Source organism: Heliconius melpomene, chromosome 16, assembly GCF_056956725.1.
Source record: "Heliconius melpomene rosina isolate 202511_hmr_F chromosome 16, ASM5695672v1, whole genome shotgun sequence".
NCBI classification, from domain to species: Eukaryota; Metazoa; Arthropoda; class Insecta; order Lepidoptera; family Nymphalidae; genus Heliconius; species Heliconius melpomene.
In genome coordinates this window covers 7,408,810-7,434,105 of record NC_140404.1, presented here as the reverse complement: position 1 = coordinate 7,434,105, position 25,296 = coordinate 7,408,810, and the positions used below count along the sequence as shown (strand labels likewise).

The window sequence follows — 25,296 nt, the reverse complement described above, 5'->3', positions numbered from 1 at the left end:
CCACTTAAAAATAGAGACTGGAGTGTCTTGACTCTAGGTTCTGTTTACCTTCTAAACGGAATAACGCAAAAAGACTAACGTTAAAATAACACAGACATAATAAATATTTAAATTGAAATACCTAAAACACTAATACAAACCAAAAATCCTATTTTTCTATGAAAAATATAATACGCCATAAAAGCATTGTTTAAAACTGAGCTTAATGACGTAGTTTGTTATACACAAAAAGGTACTCCACAGGTTGACGCAAGTACTGGGTGCGAATTCATTTGCATCTTGCACGAGACCTCTATTGTACAGTACGGTCAACCAGTCGTGACCGTTCTAAATTTTACTTCAGTTTTCTAAAATTTTAGCGCATTGATCTCTCGAGAACAAAATAATCAAAAGTAAGAAAAATCCTAAAAATTAAATCTGTGCAGCTATCTACAGCTTAGTTCAGTGTGGCCACAACTCGTTGACTGCACTGTACAGAAGTAATTCTCGAGCATGAATTACAACGCCTTTGTGTGATTTGTTTACTAAACTGTAGACGCTCGGTAGACTGTTGACAAATAAATTATACATTAATGTTCCAATTAATTTACATTTAGCAATAGCAAAGATATTAGACTTGTCTAAATATAATTAATAGGTATTATAAGATGTCTAATATTGTAAACCAGTTTTAAGTCAAATTTCACGCGAATTAATATTTATTTTGAAACTTGCAACTTTTGAACAATGCCTCAAAAAGAAGGGAAAAAAGAGGAACGGAGTGCCTTGACACTACCGTCCCTATGCCTACTCTGCTATTTGCAGGATATGGTATGAAGCTAAAAAAAACGATAAAATTGCAAATTCCTTAATCCTATCATTTTCCTTTCCAGATAATTGATATAATGCACTCGTTGTAAAATGGACCCTCTCACGTGGTTGTCCCTGGGGCTGCAGCTGGCGGCGTTGTGCTCTATAGTCGGCGCGTTGCTTCTCTACTTACTGCGTAAAGTCAGAGTGGCTGAGGTCTCTCCTGTTGACAGTGCGAAAACTGTTCTTGTCACTTCCGTGGACTCCGCTCTTGGACTACAGGTATGTAAATAGTACAAATAGTATTAAGAAAGTACCTACTAACTCATATAACATTAGAATTATTTTATTTATTGTTAGTTTTTGGAAATCTGACGAATTTTGAGTTGGATCTTTTAGAACTTTCATTTTCGCTACAGCAAAAAATCTTATATACTTGTAACATATGAATTTTCTTCGAAAAATCCCTCCAGATTACAGCGGATAGTAGCGAGCGAATTAACACTAGGCTGCCCACCTTGCTACACGCGGGATACAGCGTAGAGTTGAAAAACAATACGAATATATTTATTTTACTTACTGAATAATTACAAAAAACAAACATATATTTAACAATAAATTAAAGTCACTAAAACCCATATATCATAACAGAAAATAAATGCTTATTAGACTTGTATATACCTAGTTTAAACAAAGAAGGATTTATAGCGACAACCACGCCACTGGGGATTGAACACGATTAGATTTATTGGAAGCACCTCGGCGGCACTGTGTAAATCATTTTACCAGTGCCACTGTGCTTATCACAGAACCTGTGCTAAAGCCTGGGCTGGATGTGATAGTGTTTGTTTAATATGGGTTTTAGTGTTTACTATTTTGGTTTAGCATTTGTGTAACAACTTGAGAGAGAGAGTTTTAATTATCTCTGCTAAGCTCTCTTCTTTATGTTAGAGATGAACTGATAGAATAAATATTATTGTGAGCATTTTTATCAATGAGAACAGTAGAAGTGCAGAGTCAGGTCGTGGGCTCGATTCCCACTCGAGCAAATTAAATAATTGATATTTTTATTTCTTAGCTCTGGTAAGAAAGAATTCGGAAATTGGGGAATGGAGTGTCTTAACACTAGGCTCTCTCTGCCTACTCTATACCGCATATTGACATATGCGTGAAAATGAAAAAAAAATCAAGTTCATAATTCATAACATTCTACATTATATTTACATATTAATTATTATTCATCCAACAGATAGCAACGTACCTAAGCGGCAAGGGTTGGCGAGTAATAGCAGGATGTCGGCAAGGAGGACTCGGTGCTCGGCTAGCGGAATCATGGCTACAAGCCCACGTCGCGTCCACTCCTGAGGACCAGCCACCTCCAAGATTAGCGACCTTGGAGCTGGACGTAGCAAGAGAAGATTTATTGGAAGAGGCGGCGAGAGCGACCGCTCAGCATTTACCTGCGGGGGAACATGGTAGCTTAAATTTTCATTTCTTGAATGGGTTCACACTTTTCTATCATATTAGCTATAGCGGTTGATAGGCTGAAGATATATAGTTGTTAATACTGCAACTTGGTAGTGACTATTATTATTATCTGATCGTAAGTGAGTTCATATCCCAACTCGCACTTGGCTGATTTGTGGTGGTTGAACCTTTTTTGAGGGTGGAATCCACCCTGGTTCTTGAAAACTTTGCTATCTTACATAGACCTGTTGTCATGGTAAAATGGAATTGTGAACATGGTATTATGGAATCAATGGAAATGGTTCAGCCCCAGTTATTATTTAGCTGTAAAGTTTAAGCTAGGACACATATTTATTTGATTATTCACATAATCTTTGGATTATAACAGCAACAGCTGGAACTGCTAATTAAACTTGTACTATATAGATTGTAGTCTTAATCCAAACTATCATCACAAAGGCTTTTCACCAGGGAATGTAAGACTTTTTTATTATTTCTTTGTGCCCATAATATCATTTTAAATTGAAAAAAAATGTATTTCGTCACAAAAAGAAAGCTGCACTGCCCGGGAATCGAACCCGGGTCGCAAGAATGGGAATCTTGCATGATACCACTACACCAGCAGTGCTTATCACCATTAGGTCAAAGTTATATATACTTCATGTTATTCAAGTCAATTTATTTAACATTTTAATAATTTTACACATTTCTTAATTCTTAGTATTATTTCGCAACCATATTTAGTGTTCATATTAGTTAAGTAATAATATAAGGAACTAATATGGGAAGTTAGTGCCATCTATCGACTGTAAGAGCAGTTATGTAATGCGTAGTTAACTCAGGGTACCAAGCAGAAGCAGTATTGGCGATAAGGGTTATCTGCAAGTTAGATCTTACTAAGTAATAAGGCATTATGTTCATAGATGACACTTTGGCTAGAATGCTAGTTCATTCGAAATCAAAAAGAATATAAGAATAGCACAGCGCACAGTGTGACTGTAAGCGCGACAGGTTGTGGGTTCGATTCTCAATCGTGGAAATTGAATATTTAATTTTATCATTTCTTCGCTTTGGTGTTGAGACAGCGCGGCGTTGAGTTTCGCCAGTCAATACGCAATGCCTCCAGGTTTCACCAGAAAATGGGGAACGAAGTGTGTTAACACTTGGTTTTCTTTGCCTACCTTGCTGTATGCGGGGTACAGAGTGCCACAAAATAAATAAAACAAGAGTTTTAAAATGTCAACAGTTTTTTATTACAGATATAGTATATAACATAAGAATTTTAACCAGAATTGTATTTTTTAAACAAACAGTGCTAGATATAGTTATCGTATAACTAAGTATACCGCTCAAAAGGCCTTCTTATAATCGTATACTGAAGAGCGTACGTATCATAGGTCATTACGTGACAAGATAAAGCTACTCTAACACGTAAGGCTCTTCAGTGTTAACGCTATACTAGATCAGAAGTGAAATATGAAGCAAAATGTCCTAAATTTTAAAAACTGTATAGTTGCTTAGAGTTTCTACAGTAAAACTCTTCATATCCATTTGGTAGGCATTTTTTTTTATTTCTATATACTACCTATACCTACTTAAAATAACAATTAACATCAATAATATTTTTTATCTGTAATTTTATTTATAGTAAGGGCGACACGTCGTGGCCGTTTCGTTATTTTAAATTTGAAACAATGAGAAAAAGTAAAAAAAAACAACTTCACGGCTGCCACAACTTGTTGACCGTACCGTACTCAATTTTCACATGTTGTGTCACCAAGAGTGAGTGGTTTAAATTGTTATTTAATTATACAGGTGTATGGGCAGTCATAAACACGGCGGGCAGCAGTGGCCGTGGCGGCGCAGCTTGCTGGGAGAGTGCTCTGCGAAGCAACGTCCTCGGTGCTCTGAGAGTAGCTAGGACCTTCTCACCGTTGCTGGCAGCAGCTGCTTCTGACCATCCTTATGCTGGACGACTGTTTTATATCGGTAGGTCCCTACTTAATACATGATACCTGACTTTGAATGAGGGAACCTAGTGTCAGAATTTCCGCCGAATTTTTCGAGGCATTGGGTATACGACGGCCTCAATTAATAATAATTGGTCAATATTACAAACAAGTACCTAAGTACGTTACATATTCCATAGAGAGGATTTCATTTGAACCAGACAAAAAATTTTAATGCTATAAATTTTATGATACACATTCAGATTTTGAACTAAATAATCCTTCATAACATATTTGTATTGATTTTCAAGATCTTATTTTATTACAGGACTAACATCAGACACAGCATGCGAAAGCCTATCCCGTCTCGATGGGGACCTTAGTGAAGGCAGCGCAGGTGCGGCAGCCGTCAGGTGGGGTACCTGGGGGGCGGCCAGAGCCTTACGGACTTCACTACGCGCGCGGAGATTAAACGTTGTACTTTTACACGCCCCCGATTTATCTGCCGCTGAGATATATGCTCCTCCCGTCCAACTTGCCCCGATTAGCCAACCTTCGAGGTATTAGTAAATTTTATTTTATTTTGGGTATTCGAGATCTGATTCATGAAGATTTACAGAAAGCCTATCATTCTGTGAGTGGAAGTGAAACATATTATAACATTGAAAATAATATAGCTAGGCTTGTCAGTAGAACGAATAATAATTTGTTGGAAAATAAATGGAAATTATATACAAAACAAAAAAGTTAAAGAGGCACTCTATTCAATTTGGTTATTTATTTAGGTATTATAATTATATTTATGTACATCCGATTAATAATTGCATTTCATAATAATTTTCAGTCGGCCAGAAACCCCAAGCTCAGATGTAAGTTCGTCCACAGCGACTTGTGCCGTGACCATGCCGGGAGAAGCAGCGGAATACAGCGCGAAGGTCCTCCCGACCAGTGCTCTGAAAATCTTAGAGGAAGCCCTCACATCACCTTCACCTAGAGATTCCTACTATTTGAAAATAAAGCAGGAGTCTTGGTTCACCAGAATGCCCTCTCTAAGAGTTACCCATTAAATCTGGGTACCAAAAATTTGAAATCAATTAAATTCTCAAGTCATTCTTATTCGTAACCTTGTAAATAAATATTTTAATTCTAGAAATATGTCATTGGTTTTTATATTCGTGTAATTGACTTATTAATAAGTAACTATCTATTTGTTATTTAACTTTATCGGTATAAAAAGGCTTTAATTGATATTGCCACTGCTATATTCTATTTATACTCCAAAGAATATTCACATATAAATTTATACTATCAAATTTTATTTAAAATTTTCTTTTTTCATCATATTTTTAATGTTTATATTTTTAATAAGCGACCTACTAATCCTTTTCGTCGATGGCTTGGGATAGTAGATGTAGATGCCAACAGTTAAAACAAAAATTTAAGATGACGTCAGAATCTGTAAACACGATATTGCGATAATGGCGTAGTTTATAAAATGATTTTATTATTATTTCCCCTACATTTTGAATTGGGCATTTGAAATTCGCCACTAAGTTAACTAAGTGAAGCATTAAAACACAATAATTATAATAATTAAAACCATGTTTTCATAAACCACAGATAATATTAGACACATAAATAGTGTCAATCAAAAATAAATAAATAAGATACTCATTAAACTTATTAAATATTCATGTAATTTTATTGTAAAATGTGGCAAATATTTTTATAAAATGAAATTCATAGTGCCAGGTCTCTACGTTTAGTAATGGAAGTTTCTTTTGTTAGTCCAGTGAAGCCATTATATGTATAGGTTTCAAACTTATCGTAGATAGACTTGTTAGTTGTTTTAATTATTTGAGTTTACAAAACATAAACACCCGTGTAAATAATGTTCGTGTTACAATAAAAATATATTGTACTAATTAATGTTTGTTTTATTTAATGAAAATTCTTTCATCTTAACTGTTGTATTTTGGATGATGAGAGAAAAGAAAATATTATCTATTCTATTCTATCTTCACCACCTAATCTACCTAGTTTTTACCTCATGCATTAACAACACAGAGAAAGAAATCAAAGGAAAATAAAATACTAGTGGTATTTTAAAAGGCATACATTTTTTATACTATTTTTATTTTAATTTATAAAAAATGACATAAATAATTATACCATTATTGGAAGCACATAAAACAGCATAATATAGAAAATATAAAATAAATACCATATATTTTCAGAACAATTTGGTTGGTTAATAATTATTTTTTTATTTTTGAGTTTAGATTTATATAACAATACTAAAAAGGCTTTGGTTTACCTTAACTGTAATTAACCAAATTCAATTCGTCATATAAATTAATAACCATAAAATACAAAACATACACTTAATATATAACATTATTCTTATATAATTATTTACTATCACAGGCTTTTATGATATTTCCCCTTAATTCTAATTACAAGGCTGCACAGATTCTATGAGATGTGCAAAGTTACCCCACAGTATTGGTCCTGAAGTACACACTGTGCCACCACCTCGAGATTCCTGTGGTAACTGAAATATTAAAAAAATAAAATCACAGTTTAAAAAGAAATATTTTAGTATAAACTTAAAAGTAATTTTATAAGAAGTCTTTTATTCACAGAATAGTTTCATGCTCACATATAAGGGACGGAGGGGAACAGATTGTTTAACATGAGGTTCCCTTTGCCTACCTTACTACTATATGTAGCGGGCTACAAAGTGCAGCTTCAATAAAGCTATAATAAATGATGCGTGAAGCTTTAATAAAAACATATAAGGAAAACTTATGAAGTAAAAATATAATTTTAATAATTATGCCAATTAATTTGACATTAATTTCAAAGCATTTATCAAACGATAGTTTTAATGACAACAATCCGTATAAATATTTGCGAGTAATAGTATTTGTATGTATGAAGTTAATTTGCTTTTTTGTAACTCCGCTTAAGAATTTCGAATTTACTACTTTCATACTAAAAAATAATTTTTACTAGCCATACTTAACATATACAAATTTCAAATTAATTATAATCTTTAGCATACAAAAAAATATTTCAAATATAAAACTCACCGCTCTATTAATATCTCCAACACAGACCCAATAATCAGCTACTTTAGTGTCTTGGCTGTTGTGCATCTTGTGTGCAACTGCCACCGTCCATTTCGAATGGTCATTGTGGGAAGTGAACGACATCTTAGCTATTGGGAACTTTAAACGTTCTATGTTGCGCACCCTGTATAATATAACCAAATATATATAGTATGTTTAAAAAAGGAGAAACCAGTTATATTTGTGATATTGTTGCTGGTTCGGTTTCCACTCGGGGAAATAAGTTATTTCCTCTTTTTTTAACAAGACACAGCACCTAGCCCTTCTGCTATTTGCGAAAGACACCTTGAATCTAAAAAAGGGCCCAGCGCAAAGTTGGATTCCATTACACACTTAAAATTAGACTAAAAGAAGTAAAAAGAGTGTATTAATACTAAATTCTCTCCGTTGATCTCACTAAGTATCTTCTTTTGTAGAATGATGAATGCATGAGAACAAAAAAAACTATGTTTTAATATAATAGTAGAAAAGCCTTGAAAATAAGTCAGTATAATATACTAATATTTCGATATACCGAAAGATATTGCGTGTTGAGTGACGCAGTCCAACAACATTTTTTGTTATCATAAGAAATTTTAAACATTAAATCAATTTACGCACTCTAATATCGTAATACGCAATTACAGTCTATCTAAAATATTCCAACAATTTTAACTACTAAAAATAACTAACAACTTAAATAGTTTTCTCGTAATAAAATATAACATAGCATAAACTACGTCAAAGAAATATTGCCACAATAAAAGTATTAATATTATAAAATTCAATACACTTACTGGAAGTTTCTAGTACATTCCGAGTCCAAGGTTCCCGGGCCGTTAGTCCAAGATTCTACAAGAAGATCCGATTGTAATACTTCAGCCACTAATCCACTGTACAAGTCGTCGTTAAACATTGCACTCTTTGCGAAAGAGAGAAATTTTCTACCTACTAATGTTTCGAAACCTTCTATGTGATACCTGGAGATAAATTAATATAACAATAGTAATTAACAAGATGTATAAAAACTTTAAATGCAATTTTATGCTGCCATTTTTGGCGATACCAAAGGGAAAAATAATAATTTAACATATTCTCAATTTTTCACACATCAAGAGACATATGCTGCACATTTAGTCAGACCCAAAAAAACTATCTACAATTTTCTTATATTTTTGCTCAATGCCTCGCTATCTTGTTACCAGAGCGAAAAATCAAAATGTTAAATATTTCATTCCCCCGAGTGGGAATCAAACCCGCCACAACCTCTTCTAATTATTTTTTTTATTATCATAACTTAATAAGAAGAGACAACTCACCAAGGCGCCGCATCGATAGTTCTATTGCGTATAACATCAACCAAGTTAGGTAATTCACTATCAAACTCCTGAGGAATGTTGTGATAGACGAGTAATGGCTCGTTATACTTAAGTTGGGTCCCGATTTGATTTAAAGTAGATGTTTGGACTGACACACAAAGAAATGATTGCCCATATTTCATACCAGTAGCTGGATAACTATATGAACTCATATTAAGGCCGTTACCTAAAAGAATGGGATAATTTATAATATACATCAAAGGACCGTGCTAAGTGGAGTAGGTTGAGTAGGAAAACAGACCCTGGCAATAGCCGGGATTAATGACAGGAGGAAGAAGAAGATCATATTCTGCATTACATATCTCTCTCATACACGTCCACACAGAATATATTCAATATTCTGTTCTATTAGAGAATATATACGATATTCGTGATTTCACATCCACATATGTGATCTCGTAACATTGCCGGATTTTGTCTCAGGCAAAAGCGGGATTTCTAGTTAGCTCACATGATCGAAGATATGCTAATAGTAAAAAGTATTAATAGTTTACCATCAGGCACTGGTGGGAATCTCGGTACAGAATGTACAAGCCATAGTGAAGTGAATTTATCTCCCAATATCACGCCTTTGGTGTGACCGTTCTCTACTCTATTCTTCATAAACTTTGAGTGCATTTTACACATTTCAGCTAAATCATAGTCATCATAGTACTTGTCACCTAGTTTAAATTTCTTAAACTTTTTGACACCTGATTGTTTCATTTGACCTAAAATAAAGAGTAGTACTTTACTACATGATGTATCGCAGAGTGGTCAGTGAGTTAAGACACTCAGTTCCCCACTTTCCGCAAAATTCTCGAGGTATTGTGTGGTAACTTCCAGAATTCAACATCGCGCTTTCTCTTGTTACCAGAGCGAAGGAATGAAAATAATAAATATTTCATTCCCGCGTATGGACATCGTTAGTCACTTAATTGAGGCCATCGCGGCGCTAGGGCACAAGCGTGCGACTAAAAAGACGGCGGTTGTGTGTTTAATTCCCGTTCGAGCTAATAAAATATTAATATTTTCTCAATCTGGTAATGAGAAAAAGCACTAAATTCCCAGGTTCCCCCTATATTACCCTGTTATGTTTGGTATATAGTAAGAAACTGGAAAATTATAATAACACAAACAGCATTGTATAGTCTACTATACTGTGAGAAATTAGTACCTCTTTTACTTTTTGAATACATTTCAGCAACTGACTGTAATATATCAGGTTGATGTTCTGTGGCAGGAGGCTGATCATTGTATACTAGAGATATTGTGTTTTTATCCTGCAAATAAATGTATTTAAAAAAATTTAAAAATAAAATATAATTTAAAAGTATTGCACAGTATTTATCCAGGAAACGAAAAAACAATACCTGATACAGTGGAGACAATGTTCTGCCGACCATAGACCGAGGATCACTTATTGAAAGATCTGACATTATCCAGCCGCTCCTTAACTTAGAAGGTGTGAGATACATGTATGCAACTCCTTTTCTTATAAGTGGGTTCAAATGATTTTTTTCCCTTGGTAATTTGTAGACATAGAACCTGAAGAATATTTGTAAGCTAGTTTATAAAATAAGTCTAAATTTATACATGTTTTTTAGCTTTACACTTTAATCTCACATTTAGCGGGGTAAGCAGATAGACACTTGTGTCAAGACTCTCCATTCTTCTCTTTCTGTCCAAATTGGAGACATGACTTGTTGAATATCTAATCCAAAAACTTTAATTTCTTACCAGAGTGGGAAAAATGTAAATAATTCACTCCCCCAAATAGGTAGTGGGTGTGAATTTGAACCCACAACCATCAACTCTTTTTAACATAACTATTCTACAGTCAAACACTGTGTCACAACAGCTTACAATACATCCATAAGTATATAATGAAAGTAGTTCAATAACAAGGAAAACCACAAGTTTTCTTTATCAATTATTTGTTATTTTATAATGACTAATTCCTTCATTTTATGACACACAATATACACAATTTTAAATGTTATAATTTTTTTGAATATTTTTTTATTATATTTCATAATTCATAATATAGAATTGCTATATATATTGCATTTGATAAAATGATTAGTTTGTTTTTGATTGACGCAATATAGTTTCGCAGACTTATTAATATTAAATTTGTATATTAATTATTTAATTTTGTATATTTTTTAAGTATTTTAGTTAATATATATTTACTTTTTGTTCTTATGAGCTTCGAAATAAGCTCTTGATAGAAATATAAAAAGAACTTACCAATCGACCGGCTCTCCTTTCTCATTTCTACATTGAGGTGTTAAACAAGTGCAACAATTTAAAAACATAATAAAAACTATAATTATCACATTCTTACACACTTGGACGCGTGTTGAGACCATCATTATAACGAACAGAGTAATTTGAGACGCAGGAAACTCAAATTCCTTTTGTTTATGATGTCATGCACATCATCAAAACATTCGTATGTATTAAACAATGGAATGTTTACAAAACACTCGAAAATTGTTTGTTGTAACGATTTATATTAAGTCATACATGTCGCATTCTAGATACAAGTTGTCGTTCATAATTTTATAAGATACCCTCAACATTTTTTGTTTGTTGTATTTACATATTTGACATAATATATTGATATATAAACTTAATCAATTTTGACATTTCTGTATTACGTTCAGAACCATTAGATGGGCATTGGATTTTATTATTTATAAATATGTTATATCTTTTATAATTAAATAGCCTTATAATTAGTTTATTTCTTTATAGGAATTAATTAAAATCAGCCAAAATTGTATTTAGGTACTTTTTGTTCAGCTAATTGATTCCCGCTCCCGCACATAGCAGGCTGGGCAGATAGAACCTAGACCTAGAGTTAAGTTTTTTAATATTTACTTAAGTATTTCCTACAATTTGCCGATGAAATGTACCTCTCAACTTCAAATCGTTCTCCATATTTAGCTTAAAATTTTAGATATATATTTACAAATACAATCATTTATATGCAGTGTCAATATGTATTTCAATAATTTGCAATTCTAAATTATTATAAAACAAATATAATAAAATTGAAACAATTTTTGACAAATACAAACATTTATTTACTGATTAACATTATAACAAGATGTAGATAAAACCCTGTAAAAACAGATTACCAATCACAGTATTTGGAAGACCAGAAAAAAAAGTTAAATAAAAAAATAAATGCTACAACATTTTTGCTTATAGCTATCTAACAACGGCTGATGAGTAAATACAATAATATGGCAATGTATATGAAAAATTAATATTTACTGCTGAGTCGGCATGGACACTGAAGCTTTCGTGTGCGATACGTCACTTTGTCTCCAGAAAGATACAACCGTTTTCAGTTCAGTATAGAAGTCAATTCCTTGTTTTCCACAGAAATGATTAGTTCCCAAGAAACTTCCTCTGGTTCCGGTAAACGAAAACATTGATAAAGGTACTGGGATCGGTACATTTACTCCTACCTGTCCCACATCTATTTCAGAAGAGAACTTCCTGGCTGCGGCGCCGTTAGTTGTAAATATTGCCGTACCATTTCCGTAAGGGTTTGAGTTAATCATTTCAATGGCCTCGTCTAATGTGTCTACAAACAGACATACTAATACTGGGCCAAAGATTTCTTCTTTATAGCATTCCATGTTAGGTTTTACTTCAGTTAAGATGGTGGGTCCAACGAAGTTGCCTTTTTCGAATCCTTGCACTTTGATGCCTCGGCCGTCGAGAACTACTTTTGCGCCGTCCTTGGAACCTGTTTAAGATTAATGAAATATTTTAACAAAAATATTTTATTATTTACTTAAAAATATTTTTATCAACATCAATAAATGTATAAATAATTTGATAAGTAACTAACAAAAATTTTAAATAAGAATTTTGTCGAGAAAGTATAAAATTTTTGTAAAACATAGAAGTTACTTATGTAATATTGACAAAAAAAGTAAGTCATCTTAAATTGGAAAATGTACTATCTCACCCATGTTTTGTGAGGTAGAATAAGAAAGATCCATCTAAACAATGAAATACTGAATTGTTACTTATTAATGACTCGCTTTTTTGAATTTACCTGATTCAATCAACCTATGAATGCGTTCCTTAGCTCTAACAGATATGACTGGACCAACATCTGTTCCGGGAACGTGGCCTGCATTCACTTTGAGTGCTTGAGCCCGTTTCACTAAATCTGGGATCCATTCCTTTGCTTCACCTGTTTTAAAATGTATTTTTCAAGTATTATATTGTATATTTCAAGTATTTGTGGATTTATTTAACATAATAAAAATATTGGTATCTTTATTTTAACATAACATTATTACCCTTAGTTTCATTTTAATATAGACCAATAAGACAAAATGAAATAAAAATATACAAAATCACTTAGTCAAAGAGTTATTTATTTAAAATAAACAACATATTTCAACGACATTTTTTATAGTAATATCTATCTATATTTAACGTGTATAACTTAATATATATTATACCTGTACCATTTCTCAAAATCGATGTCTCGGATTTTTGGCGATAAATGGGGGGAGTGACTTGACACTAAGTTCCCTACCATGCTATATGCATGCAGGTTACAGCATGAAGTTAATAATAATAAATATACAAACTTACCAACAAAAACTGCAGTGCTCAGGGCCATGCACCGTTGTCCAGCTGCTCCGAAAGCCGCTCCAGCTAGCTGATTGAGCGTATGCTCTTTATTTGCATCTGGTAATATTACTCCGTGGTTTTTAGCGCCCATGTTGCTTTGGACTCTTTTGCCTATAGGAAAAGATTATATAAATAACTATTTTAAATGTAACCCTAGTGTTTCTTTAACATAGCATGTCATTAGAGATAGTTAAAATTATTGATGTTAAACTAGTATAAAAAAAGCATAGTGTATTTCATTAGTTCTTTTCGAACCACTGCAACAGACGGTTGGTTTAAATAAAGATTTTCAAAACATATTACATAGGACCCGAGGTTTTACTCTCTATTTTTTTTTATTAATTGATATAAAATTGCTTTGAATTTTTATATAATACATACCAGCAGCGGAGGCTCTAGTATAAATATGTTTTCCTGCTGCATCTCCACCAACAAAGGACACTGCTTTAATATCAGGATGATCGCAAAAGAAGTTCACAGTGTCGTGGGTTCCATGGACAACCTGAACAAATGAAAATAATATCTTATATAATACAAATAAATCAAATCAAATCTTTCACAGTTTATTATATATTTCGTTCCCCCGAGTGGAAGTCGAACCTACTACCGTCACATTTACAGTCAAATGCTGTACCACTGCGCAACGACGATCTTATTATTTCACTTACATTAACAATACCAGGTGGAGCTCCAGCCTCCTGCAAGAGTTCCATCATCATGAGAGTGGCACCGGGATCCTGTTCCGAGGGTTTGATCAAACAAGTGTTACCAGTTACAATGGCCGGTGGGAACATCCATAGTGGAATCATTACTGGGAAGTTAAATGCTGCTACACCTATAAATAAATGCATTTGTTTGCTTTAACTTTGAATATAAAATATATATTTTATACTAACATATGAGTTACTCTGATGTAACAGCTATATAGCTGTAAAGTTTTGTCCAAATTAGTTCAGTACTTTTGCTTTAAAGTGTACTAGGACAAACATCCACCTATTCTGGCAAAAGTTTTATAAAAAAGATGTCAGGGTAATCACGACTCTGTATTTTTAACCGACTTTTGTAAGAAAAGGAGGTTATCGGCTGTTTTTTTTTTTTTTTGTTTGTCACCTCATAACTTTTGACTTGGTGAACGGATTTTGATAATTTTTTTTTATTTGAAAGGTGAAGTTTCCCGAATGGTCCCATTTTTTTTCGGTCCATGTCTAACAATGGTATCCATGAGAAAATCACATAAGTCTTAAATTTGCATTAGGTATGTGCGCGACAAATAGACGAATAACTCAATGTCGCGTAAACCGATTTTGATGATTCTTTTTTTATTTGAAAGGATACACTTCAAGGACAATTTGGTGAAAGTTTGGTTAGGTTCCGATTATGGAATCCGGTAAAAATTGAGAAAGTTTGTTTTTTTTTGGTAAAAAATTGATTATACTGTAATAGTTACAAGCAAAAACTTTTTAACTCGATGTCAGAAGTGAGATTCCTGATCGTTACATTTCTTTTCAACCAACCTCAAAAAAGAGGATGTTCTCATTTTCAACCAACTCCAAAAAAAGGAAGATTCCCAATTCGCCCGAAGTTTTTATGTATGTTCTTGTCAATATACCAAAATGTTACTTTGCACAAAAATAATACCTAATTAAATGAAGTTTTACATGGGACAACCACAACCACTCGTTGACAACCACTACCACAACCATCACCACTCGTTCAAGAACCATCATTTTAAGATCTACCCATCACTTAAAATCGTAAAATAAATTAATTTTTAACAAAAACAAAAACCGACTTCTAACAACGAACTAAAAAGTGAAAAATAATTTTACAAAGATTTTATAATTTTGAAGTCGGTGCCAAGTAAAACAAACAGGCTTAGTAATTAGATATTGTAGTAAAGGTGTTGTAGCATTAGCTTGACACCAACTTCAAAATTATAAAATCTTTGTAAAATTATTTTTCACTTTTTAGTTAGTTGTTAGAAGTCAAACACGTCTGTTAAACACGTCATGCACAGATATTAATGTCACATGTTATTAAAATTGCAATTTCTAACACTATATATAACTAAGGATTATCGTATCTTCACTCTATAAATTTTAACCCTTTCAAATTTTTACTTACCGCCAACTACACCGAGAGGTACTTTGTAGCTGTGAGTGTCCATGTCTTTGGCGATGTTTTGAATACAGTCGCCTAGCTGCAAGCTTGTGATGCTACAGCAATGCTCAACCAATTCTGTGATCAAAATTAAAGAAATTAAGTCACTTTACTTTAGAAATAAACAAAAAATTTAATGTTTAATAGTTCTTCGGGATTGACTTCCTCTCAACACGTAATGCCTCCAGAATTCAAACAGAAATTGGGGAATGGAGTGTCATAACACTAGACTTCATCTGCCTTCCCTGCGTGCGAGAGATACAGCGGGAAGCTAAAAAGTATTGTAAGCTGCCAAGGTACAAGCTACTGCCAAGCTGTAGGTCATATTGCTGTTTTAGTTACAAATCTTATAAAAGTAGGTAACGACAAACAATGTGTCATAAACGATAACATTGTATCGCAACGACATCACCCACTGACCTTTAACATAAAGATAAAAATATTATTTAATATTTATTCGATGTACGTCATCAATTTCCATAAAAATCTTGATAATTCGTATGAAATTTGCAATTTAATATGTTTAACACAATTTATGGCATAAATTTATTTATTAATTTTTGTATATTTGAGTAATAACTCAAAATTATTTTTATATAATTCAACGAGTTGACTTCCCCTTTTGTGTTGTTTCCTCTAAAAGTCGAGTTTTCGCTTTTATTTTGTCGAGCAATAACCAAGTAACTAAGTGCGACGAATAAGAAACAGAGTGTCCTTTCACTAGGTTTTCAGATTCCCTCTGCCTAGTACTTCCCATACTATATGCAGGATACAATGTGGAGCACAAAAAAAATAACTTACGTATTCCTCTCAGGACGTCACCCTCCGCGTCGGCTATCGTCTTGCCTTGTTCTTCTGTTATTTTGGCTGCCAATTTGCTTTGGTTCTCCCTTAGTAATCTTGCAAATCTATAAATATATATTTTTATTTGTTATTACCCATTAATAACATCTTTGATTTTCGAGACCTTTACACATTTGAATAAAAGTCAACCATATGTACATTATATGTTCTTTCTTTAAAAATTTATATAATCAAGCATTGTGATAGAAATGTCAAGGAAATATGCAATGTTCTTTTAACACTAACTAATTTTACACATGTTCCTGAAAAACTATTGCATGCATTTAGTTTGTTTTTCTTGTCATCCATGCATTTCTTATTTTCATTTTGCTTATTAAAGTTTTGGTTTTTTTTTAAATAGAATTATTTATTTAATTCCATATACATTGTTTAATATGTCTGTCTTTCTTACTTGAACATAAGTTGTTGACGAGTCATAATGGTGCTTTGACCCCATGATTTATACGCTTTTTTGGCAGCTTCTAGTGCACTATTTAATTCATCTTGTGTTGCTTCAGGTACTCTGAAAATAAAAAATAACCATGATGAATATAAAATAAATGTAATATTATTTTTCTTTAAATGAAAATTGCTGTAATCCTCATTAATTAAGACATAAGCCTTCATGGCTCAGAGACTGGATGTTGGTTTAATCTCCACTTGGGGGTATAATTTATTCTCATTTCCCTATTACAGTGGACATGAAGCGTCGTTGAGACCCGCCACGCAACAAGCAGCGCCTTGAATTTGGATGACAAAGAAGCAAAAAATTCTAATGCCTAAGTTATTGAAGTTAAAAAATTAACAGAAAAATGGATAAGATATTCAAACATAAATATATGTTTAATTAATTTACAATATAATCAAAATACAAAATAATCTTAAGCTAAAGCATAATTGAAGATAATGTATAATTAATACAGAACATTCATTACAAAATACAATGACAAAAAAAGTATATACTTTATATGCAAGCAGTCAACCTAATTAAGAATTTAAATTATTTGACCTTTTTACTTGAAAGCATGATCCTTTCATTTTAATCAAGACTTGATCAATTTGTATATGTATAATATACATGTAAATTATTATAGTTGGTTTACAGTGTTTATTTTATTAGCTACAAAAACAAAAATAAATGGAACTATTAGCCTAGAGCCCTTCTAAATACACTACAACATACATATTGACTAAAAAAAGGTATATCAAAATTTACCATTAAACTCATTTTAGGTATTAATTCACTTATGACTTGGTAGTCTAATCTGCAAAGTTACATTTTAATATTCCTCATTAGGCAAATTGAGTTTGAATTAAGTCAAGGCAGCTTTTATAATCAATTAATAGAGAAACTACAAATAATAATTTCAATTATAGTCAGCAATAATAATTACAAAATAAATACAATCTAATAATGCAAATAAAAATTAAGTATTTTCAATGTCATAATGTTTTATAAGATAATGTTAAGTAAATAAAATATTGAATAAACATCTCATTATCTCATACTTATCGTGATAAGATCCCACACATAGTCAAAAAGAAGATAAATGAGTATTTTCTGAGGAAAATACTTTTATTATTTGAATGATAACTAAAACTATATATTAATATTTATAATGAGCTTATTAAGTTCATCCAATTTTTATTCCATAACCTAGAAATAGAGCAAAACTAAGATTTAAAAATGTTACCTCATCATGTCATAATTAATTTAATTTATTAATAAATATTAGAAGACTTTTAATGAATAAAAGATATGTAAAAATTACTATTATAGATATGAAAATCAAATAGCATATAAAATAAATATATTTAAGCTAAATTAATAGATGCCAAGTTGTATTAGTTAGCAAATTACTTTGGAGCATATAAAACTTCAGTTGTGTTATTCTGGCTATTCTTTTAAGATTTTTAAACTATATGAAACCACACCTGCCAATAACTTCATTTGTAGCTGGATTAGTCAATTCAATCCAGTTGTTTGTTTTTGAATCAACAAATTGTCCATCAATAAACAATTTTGTTGTTGGAGCAGCACTGCTATAATTCTTGCGTAAAATTAAGTGAGACTGAAAAAGATATATAAAGAAGACATTTGAAAAAAGAACACTTAACACACAGTCAATAGGGTATGAAGTATTTTAACATGAGGTTCCTTTTATGAGGAACCAAGTGTGAGTCTTTTGTATTTTTATTATAATTTTTTATAAACCCATGATATAAATAAAAATAGAGACTATATCTTATCTCTAATATATACAACCTCTTTAAGAATGTTGCGCAAAATGTCTATGTGAATTATTGATCAAAACATGATGAAATTTTAGTAAGAAATATTCAACTGCGCAACAAAACTCTGGTGTGAGCTATGAATAATGCAGCCAGTTTAAATACCAAATTGCCTGAATGATGTATATGTTTGTCTTACATTCTTACTGGAACACAGTTGTCTCATGAAAACAAAGGTACCCGCTTAAGAATTTAATTATTCAAAGGACTCCTTTGTCTCTTCTCTGCTCAATGTGACACTGGCAACTTTATAAGTGGCACGTTTTTCTTAGTGTGTCGTCTTTTTACAATAGAATTTAAAATATTATTCACAGAATTATTACATACATAGTTTCTATGATAACTCAATTCAGCTTAAGTATATAACAACCACAATATCATTTGTACTCAGCGTTAAGCGTTTATACATGTAAGATTTTAAAGAGATTTTCTATAAAATAAGGCTTCTCTGTATGAAGCATACATTTAAATAAAAATAACTTACTTCTGATTTGAGAAGTTTGAACATAGCCGACGCCATCGTTATTATTTGCGGTATAATGTGCGCACTATCTGCGGAGGCCGGACCGGTCGGTGGGTAGGTTAGGAACCTGCCGACTGATTAAAATACAAATGTTATAATCTGACCTTGAATTGATAAAATTAAATTATTCAAATCCGGCCGTCGTCAACCACAATTCACTAAAAGTCACATTTGTTTACGTTTAAACGTCAGTTGTCATGTGTTAATTGTCAACTGCGACGTTGTTCCTATTTACGTGAATTTAACGCAGAAAATATTATTATATTTAAACTTTATAGGATTCTTATGTTTATATTCCATAAATTAATCAAAGTCAAAGTCAAAGTCAAAATATCTTTATTCCATAAAAATGCTTAACATTCACTTGGACATGTCATAAAAGATAAAAAAAAATGGAAAACAAAATAACCAAAAAAAATGTGCAATTTTGACTTGAAAAAAGCCCGTTCAAATGGTTGAGCTCATGAGAAGATACAGGCAAAGAAACTCATGGCCACTCTTTTTAAATGCCAACATTTGTTATAAATCACAATTAACAATTTTAACTTAGAAATAGAGCAACTCATTTCCAAACATCTTTATCGCGAACATAATCTTTAACAGAGTAATAAGCTTTTTGGCAGAGCCTGTGCTTTACCACTTTTTTAAATTTGTTCAGTGATAAATTAACCACGTCGTTTGGAAGTTTGTTATAAAAGTGTATACTTTGACCTACGAATGAGTGAGACACTTTATGGAGCCTAGAGAAGGGCACAGCAAGCTTATTTTTATTTCTTAAATTATATTGATGGAGGTCGCTGTTTTTATTAAATTTATTAATATTCTTATGCACATATACTAAGTTGTCGTAAATATATTGGGAGTGTAGTGTGAGGATGTTAAAGTCTTTAAATTTATTCCTTAGTGACTCCCGTGGACCCATTTTATAGACTGCTCGGACAGCCCGTTTTTGGAGCACAAAAATGGTATCTATGTCAGCGGCACTACCCCAAAGTAATAGGCCGTAAGACATAATGCTATGAAAATAGCTGAAGTATACTAAACGCGCGGTGTCAACATCGGTCAGTTGACGAATCTTGCGGACAGCATACGCTGCCGAACTAAGTCTACCAGATAAAGTTTCTATATGCGGACCCCATTGTAACTTAGCATCTAATGTTATACCTAAGAAAACAGTTTCATTAACTACTTTAAGTTCCTTATTGTTCATCAAAACCCTGGTTTCTACTTGTTGAACATTCTTAGTAAAGAACCTGATACATTTAGTTTTACTACTATTTAAAAGCAAGTTATTGGCACTAAACCAGTGCAATATCCTAGAAAGAGCATTGTTTACATCGTCAATTTCCAATTGCTGTCTATTAACCTTAAAAACTAAAGATGTATCATCTGCAAACAACACCATTTCATAGATATCTCTCATAAGGTGAGGTAAGTCATTAATGTACAAAAGGAACAAAAACGGACCCAGAATAGAGCCTTGTGGCACCCCCAATGCTACAGGTGACCCGTGTGATAGTTTCCCGTTGACATTTACCTTTTGAATCCTATCACTTAAATAAGAAGTGAGAAGATCCAAAGCAATGCCTCTTATACCATAGTGGTGTAGCTTCCTGATAAGAGTTTTATGCTGCACACAATCAAATGCTTTGGATAAGTCACAAAACACCCCAAAGGCATCACGTGACTCCTCCCAAGCCGCGAATACACTCTCTAATAATTTGACCCCAGCATCAGATGTTGACCTTCCACGAGTGAAACCAAATTGACCTGTGTGCAGTAATTTATTTTTATTAAAATAAGTAAGAAGCTGACTGAGTATCAGCTTTTCAAAAATTTTACTAAACGTAGGTAGTACTGAAATCGGTCTGAAATTTGTGGGGTCTTGCGTACTACCTGATTTAAACAATGGAGTTATTTTACTATATTTTATCAAATCAGGAAACACTCCACAATCAATACATCTATTAAAAATTGTAACTAAATCAGGAATCAAAATATCAATTAAAGAATTTATGATATTAACTGAGACACCCCACAAGTCGGCTGTCTTTTTCTTACTAATTGATTTGAAAGCTACACTAATGTCTGAATAATTTACATGACGGAAAACGAAACCATTATAAAATTCGGGAACATTGTCTTTAATTAACGATTCTGCAATAGTGGTGGAAGAACCTAAATCGTTTGTTAGACTGACTGGGAAAGTAGAGAAAAACTTTTCAAATGCAATGGCCACTTCCAAATCGGAATCAACAATGTGACCGTCAATACTAAGTTTAAAATTAGAATCTTTCACCCTAGTTCTCCCAGTCTTGGCATTAACAACCTTCCAAGTGGCTTCAATTTTATTATTACTATTTCTGATTTTTGTTTTAATAAATAAAGATTTAGCAATTTTGCAAACTCTTTTGAAAATTTTAGAGTAAGATTTTAAGTACTCTTTAAACTCTTCACCACTATTAAACTGTTTTTCATAATATAACATATACAGTGTCTCCCTACTCTTATAAATACCTGCTGTGGCCCAGTCTCCAAAGATAGGACTATCAGTAATTGTAATCTCTTTGGGAGTAAATATTGAATGAAATTTATTAATAAAAGAGTAAAAAAAAGAATTGTATAAAGAATTGGGAGGTAAAGTTATATCTAAAACTAGTAAATTAGTTAGTAAACTAACTCTCATACGTTCCAAACGACTAGCTGTGACAGGTACAACAGCAATTCTTTTCTTAGCCACCTGTTTTTTCTTACTATAGAATTCTACTAGCTGACCAGAGTGGTCAGAATCCAATTTATTAATAATGCTTTTGTAGCATGGAATAATGTCAGTAAATATGTTATCTATACAAGTACTAGTCGTAGGAGTTATTCTGGTTGGCCCCATAAATAAATTAAGTAAATTGTGTGACTTAAAAAGACTTAATAAATTAATGGTGGGACTAAAACTTTCCAAAATATTAACATTAAAGTCCCCACACACTAACAAAGGCTTACCCGACTTGGTAAGTTTGCTTAAGGCCTCATCCATTACTTCTAAAAATAATTTTAAATTGGCGGAGGGAGGTCTGTATACACATATAACAATGAATTGCTCTAATTGAACACACGCTAATCAATATAATAAATGCAAATGTAAAGTAAAATACGTTGGTGTATTAAACATTGAACTTTAAAATCGCTAAACAAGAAGTCAATGTTGCCAAGCTAAATTAAAATACTTCAAAATCATAATTATAATGCATTAAATTTTGCGTAATATATAAATTTGGCTGTAAAATTGTATGATATATAATGTATATTTAGTATATAATTGTTATTTTTGAAAATGTTACATACTAATTTGTAAATGAATAAGAGATAATTAGACGTAGTACATTAATGTCTGAATAGATGGCTCTACTATAGCAATGTTACTATAAAATTTTACAAAGAATTCAAATTTCAATATACTTAAACAACAACATCGTTATAATAAAATTAATTTATGAAATATTAATCCACCTATACAATTAAAATTTTATATTAATTACGAATTTATTATTTCTGTTTTATTACCTACGGTACTGTTATTATAAAAATATATATTTATTATACTGATTATAGTATATTAGCGACTAGTATCGAAAAACCAGCTTGTTATTTAACGTAGTCAAGTCACATCCGGTAACTCGCAGGGTTGACAGGGTTGCCCTACAAAGACCTGCTTATACTTTGAAGTGAACAGAGTTTTGTTGTTAAGCTAGCACTTGATCAAACAAAATTGTATCAATGAAATAGCCTATAAGACGTTCGTTGATAAATTTATCATTTAGGTACAGTATTATATTATATACTTAGATACTATATTTATCTATGTCCTAATAATGAAGCTTATTTATGTTATAAAATGTGTAAGTACTATGTTTACTTTATCTTTATTTTAAAACTAATTTGCGTAATGATAAAAACACTTGTGATTATAGGATATAGTATAGGTAGTTCCTGTAAATGTTTTTACGAGACTTAAAATCGTGGGTTCGATTCACGTTCGAGGTGAATTTATGTGGAATTATATAGGTAAGAGTAGAAATTAACGTCAGCCATTGTGTAGTATCCATCAGTCTTCGCAGCTTCGTAGTCTTCGGGTTTGTACATTAATTGTATTGCATATACTCGTATGTATATAATAAACTACATTTAATTTACGGCTTTACCCGCGTGGTCTTATGGAAATAAATACAAGTTCTTTTTCATACCTATATGGCTCATTTTAAATGTCCGAGCAATATGGCATTCTTTGATGAATGGATTATCCAACTTATAAAGATTCAGTCAAAAGAAATATTAAATAAATATTAGCTACACTAATAATTTTTATCCAAAACATTATAAAGAAAATATAAAACAATTTCTAAAAATAGATGACAGAATCACAGAAATAATTTGAAAATAAAACATTTGAATTATTTCTGTTCGGCATTTCGACATCCTATACTAAGGTATTACTGTAACCAATTTAAAATTGGTATAACTATTTTTAATATTCTTTGTTATGTGTCTTGAAAATAAATATTTTATAATTATATTTTTGTTCAATAGACACCTATTACAATTTATCTATGTATATATTTTACTGTAAGCTGCTTCAGATTAGTTGAAACTCGCGACTATTTATAAACTATTTTCTCGTCACAATCTTAGCCTTAATCTATAATGATAACGTTATCATTTTAAATTGTTGTAATAATATGAAATAAAACGTTAATATTATATATACTATGGAAATATGTAACTATATAAAATTAACAAATTACTTTTAATAAGAAGCAATTTTCGAATGACCTACACGCACTTTCCATTCCATTGCATTCCATGTCATTTCTACGCGGCGTTGAATTACGCCACTCAAAACGCAAAGCCTCCTGATTTTGACAGAAAATGGGGAAGAGAGTTTTTTTACACTTATCTTCCTTCTTCGTTCTTTTTAAATTATTTAACTCTATATCAATTAGTAGATTTCGTTAACGGAACTGTGCGTTTACAAAGATATGGGGATTCTTTAAATATTATTTGCATAAAACGCGAGCATCGCCGAATGCAGGCATAGTGTTACAGGATGATAAGCGGGTCATTGCCCTAGCTATCGGTCATGCACGGCACGGCCGCCCGCTGAATGACGAACAAACTACAAACTTACTATGTAATGTGAATTTCAATTTTAGCAAAGTCAATATTCCCTTTGGAATGATTGTTGTGTTTGTCGTGGTCGCCTTTACTTTAGAGTTAAACTATAGTATTTATTTCTATGGGATTTTATTACTATTTAATATTTTTTCGTATGTTTTTAAATGTATTTTTCGAATTTAATTTAGACCATTATTTAAATTGAAACATAAAACTAAAAATAAAATATTTAAGCTTTCGTTTTATTAGACAAAATGTAGCATTACAATATATATAGGTTATGCCAACTAATATGCAATGTTTCTGTTGTATAGGAGTAGAAGTCAAATACATGTAATGGATGGACAAGAACAAGAATAAAAATCTTATTATAAGGCACAAATGACCTAAGATTGTGCAATTGTACTAAATGCTAATTTAATTCATACAAAAAAAATGGTGAAAGTGGGGAATGGAGAGTTTCAACACTCCCTCTGCCTATCCTGCTGTGTGCGGGCATACAGCATGACGCTAAAAAAATAGATATACCTACATTAAGTAAAATATATGTATAGTAATTGAAGAAAACCCATCGAATGATGGTACTGGTACGCGGCTACCGTAGTCCGTAATCAATAATACGGTGAGTTATTATTTATTATTGGTTTAGAAACAATTATGCAAGTAACTTTCATTTTGTCACTGCGGTTAATGTCAGTAGCTAAGCGTGTCAAGCAATTTGTGAGGCCTTTCGATAATAGTAAAAGTTAAATTAAAAGTAATAGTTTAGTTTAAACAAATTAATATATCTATTGGATAAGATAAAATAGATGAAATACAATTTTTTAATAAAGTAAATTAAAAATTCAAATATCAGAAGTGTTGTTTGTCGTTTGTGAAAACTATACTTGACTGTAGATATTGGAGATATTGGCAAAATTTAGATATTATATAACCACAATATAATAAAAATAATAGTATTT

At 31.9% G+C, this 25,296-nt stretch overlaps 3 protein-coding genes and 1 non-coding gene across 5 annotated transcripts in view; 1 reads left to right on the top strand and 3 right to left on the bottom strand.

Moving 5' to 3' along the window:
* Positions 1 to 6,130, top strand: part of LOC146530879 (uncharacterized) — a 50,520-nt gene extending 44,390 nt beyond the window's left edge. The window contains exons 2-6 of the mRNA XM_085199277.1: positions 873 to 1,071; positions 2,039 to 2,264; positions 4,072 to 4,245; positions 4,534 to 4,765; positions 5,050 to 6,130. Coding sequence (XP_085055403.1) covers positions 901 to 1,071; positions 2,039 to 2,264; positions 4,072 to 4,245; positions 4,534 to 4,765; positions 5,050 to 5,272 — 1,026 coding nt within the window. The 5' untranslated portion in view covers positions 873 to 900 and the 3' untranslated portion in view covers positions 5,273 to 6,130. The remainder of the gene's footprint in view (positions 1 to 872; positions 1,072 to 2,038; positions 2,265 to 4,071; positions 4,246 to 4,533; positions 4,766 to 5,049) is intronic.
* Positions 2,814 to 2,884, bottom strand: TRNAG-CCC (transfer RNA glycine (anticodon CCC)). The gene has a single exon. It is a non-coding gene; the product is annotated as a tRNA-Gly (tRNA).
* DNaseII (deoxyribonuclease II) lies at positions 5,939 to 11,240 on the bottom strand. 2 transcript variants are annotated; one of them, XM_085199275.1, is made up of 8 exons: positions 10,930 to 11,240; positions 10,050 to 10,224; positions 9,854 to 9,959; positions 9,192 to 9,407; positions 8,638 to 8,863; positions 8,116 to 8,298; positions 7,301 to 7,463; positions 5,939 to 6,759 (listed from the first exon to the last, which is right to left on the bottom strand). In XM_085199275.1, the coding sequence occupies exons 1-8, from the start codon at positions 11,052 to 11,054 to the stop codon at positions 6,658 to 6,660; spliced, it is 1,296 nt and encodes a 431-aa protein (XP_085055401.1). In that variant the 5' UTR covers positions 11,055 to 11,240; the 3' UTR covers positions 5,939 to 6,657. The 2 variants fall into 2 exon arrangements, with proteins under 2 accessions (XP_085055401.1, XP_085055402.1); XM_085199276.1 differs by lacking the exon at positions 10,930 to 11,240 and adding an exon at positions 10,303 to 10,327 and having other exon boundaries at positions 6,325 to 6,759.
* A 507-nt stretch (positions 11,241 to 11,747) lies between these two features.
* On the bottom strand, positions 11,748 to 22,339 carry LOC146530877 (putative methylmalonate-semialdehyde/malonate-semialdehyde dehydrogenase [acylating], mitochondrial). The gene is made up of 11 exons (XM_085199274.1): positions 22,166 to 22,339; positions 19,130 to 19,242; positions 18,289 to 18,425; positions 16,766 to 16,876; positions 16,312 to 16,418; positions 15,475 to 15,588; positions 14,019 to 14,185; positions 13,732 to 13,852; positions 13,312 to 13,461; positions 12,761 to 12,901; positions 11,748 to 12,445 (listed from the first exon to the last, which is right to left on the bottom strand). Exons 1-11 carry the CDS (start codon positions 22,197 to 22,199, stop codon positions 11,961 to 11,963), a joined length of 1,680 nt encoding a protein of 559 aa, XP_085055400.1. The 5' UTR covers positions 22,200 to 22,339; the 3' UTR covers positions 11,748 to 11,960.
* Between the last annotated feature and the right edge of the window lie 2,957 nt (positions 22,340 to 25,296).

Excerpts from the sequence above, each read along its gene's own strand:
- DNaseII (XM_085199275.1), bottom strand. The coding sequence starts at position 11,054 with ATGATGGTCTCAACACGCGTCCAAGTGTGTAAGAATGTGATAATTATA. Across the intron at positions 9,960-10,049 it reads CATTGTCTCCACTGTATCAG|GATAAAAACACAATATCTCT; the intron begins GTATTGTTTTTT and ends ATTTATTTGCAG. Across the intron at positions 8,299-8,637 it reads ACTATCGATGCGGCGCCTTG|GTATCACATAGAAGGTTTCG; the intron begins GTGAGTTGTCTC and ends ATTTATCTCCAG.
- LOC146530877 (XM_085199274.1), bottom strand. The coding sequence starts at position 22,199 with ATGGATGAGGCCTTAAGCAAACTTACCAAGTCGG. Across the intron at positions 14,186-15,474 it reads ACCTCTCGGTGTAGTTGGCG|GTGTAGCAGCATTTAACTTC; the intron begins GTAAGTAAAAAT and ends ATTTATTTATAG. Across the intron at positions 12,446-12,760 it reads TCATAGGTTGATTGAATCAG|GTTCCAAGGACGGCGCAAAA; the intron begins GTAAATTCAAAA and ends AATCTTAAACAG.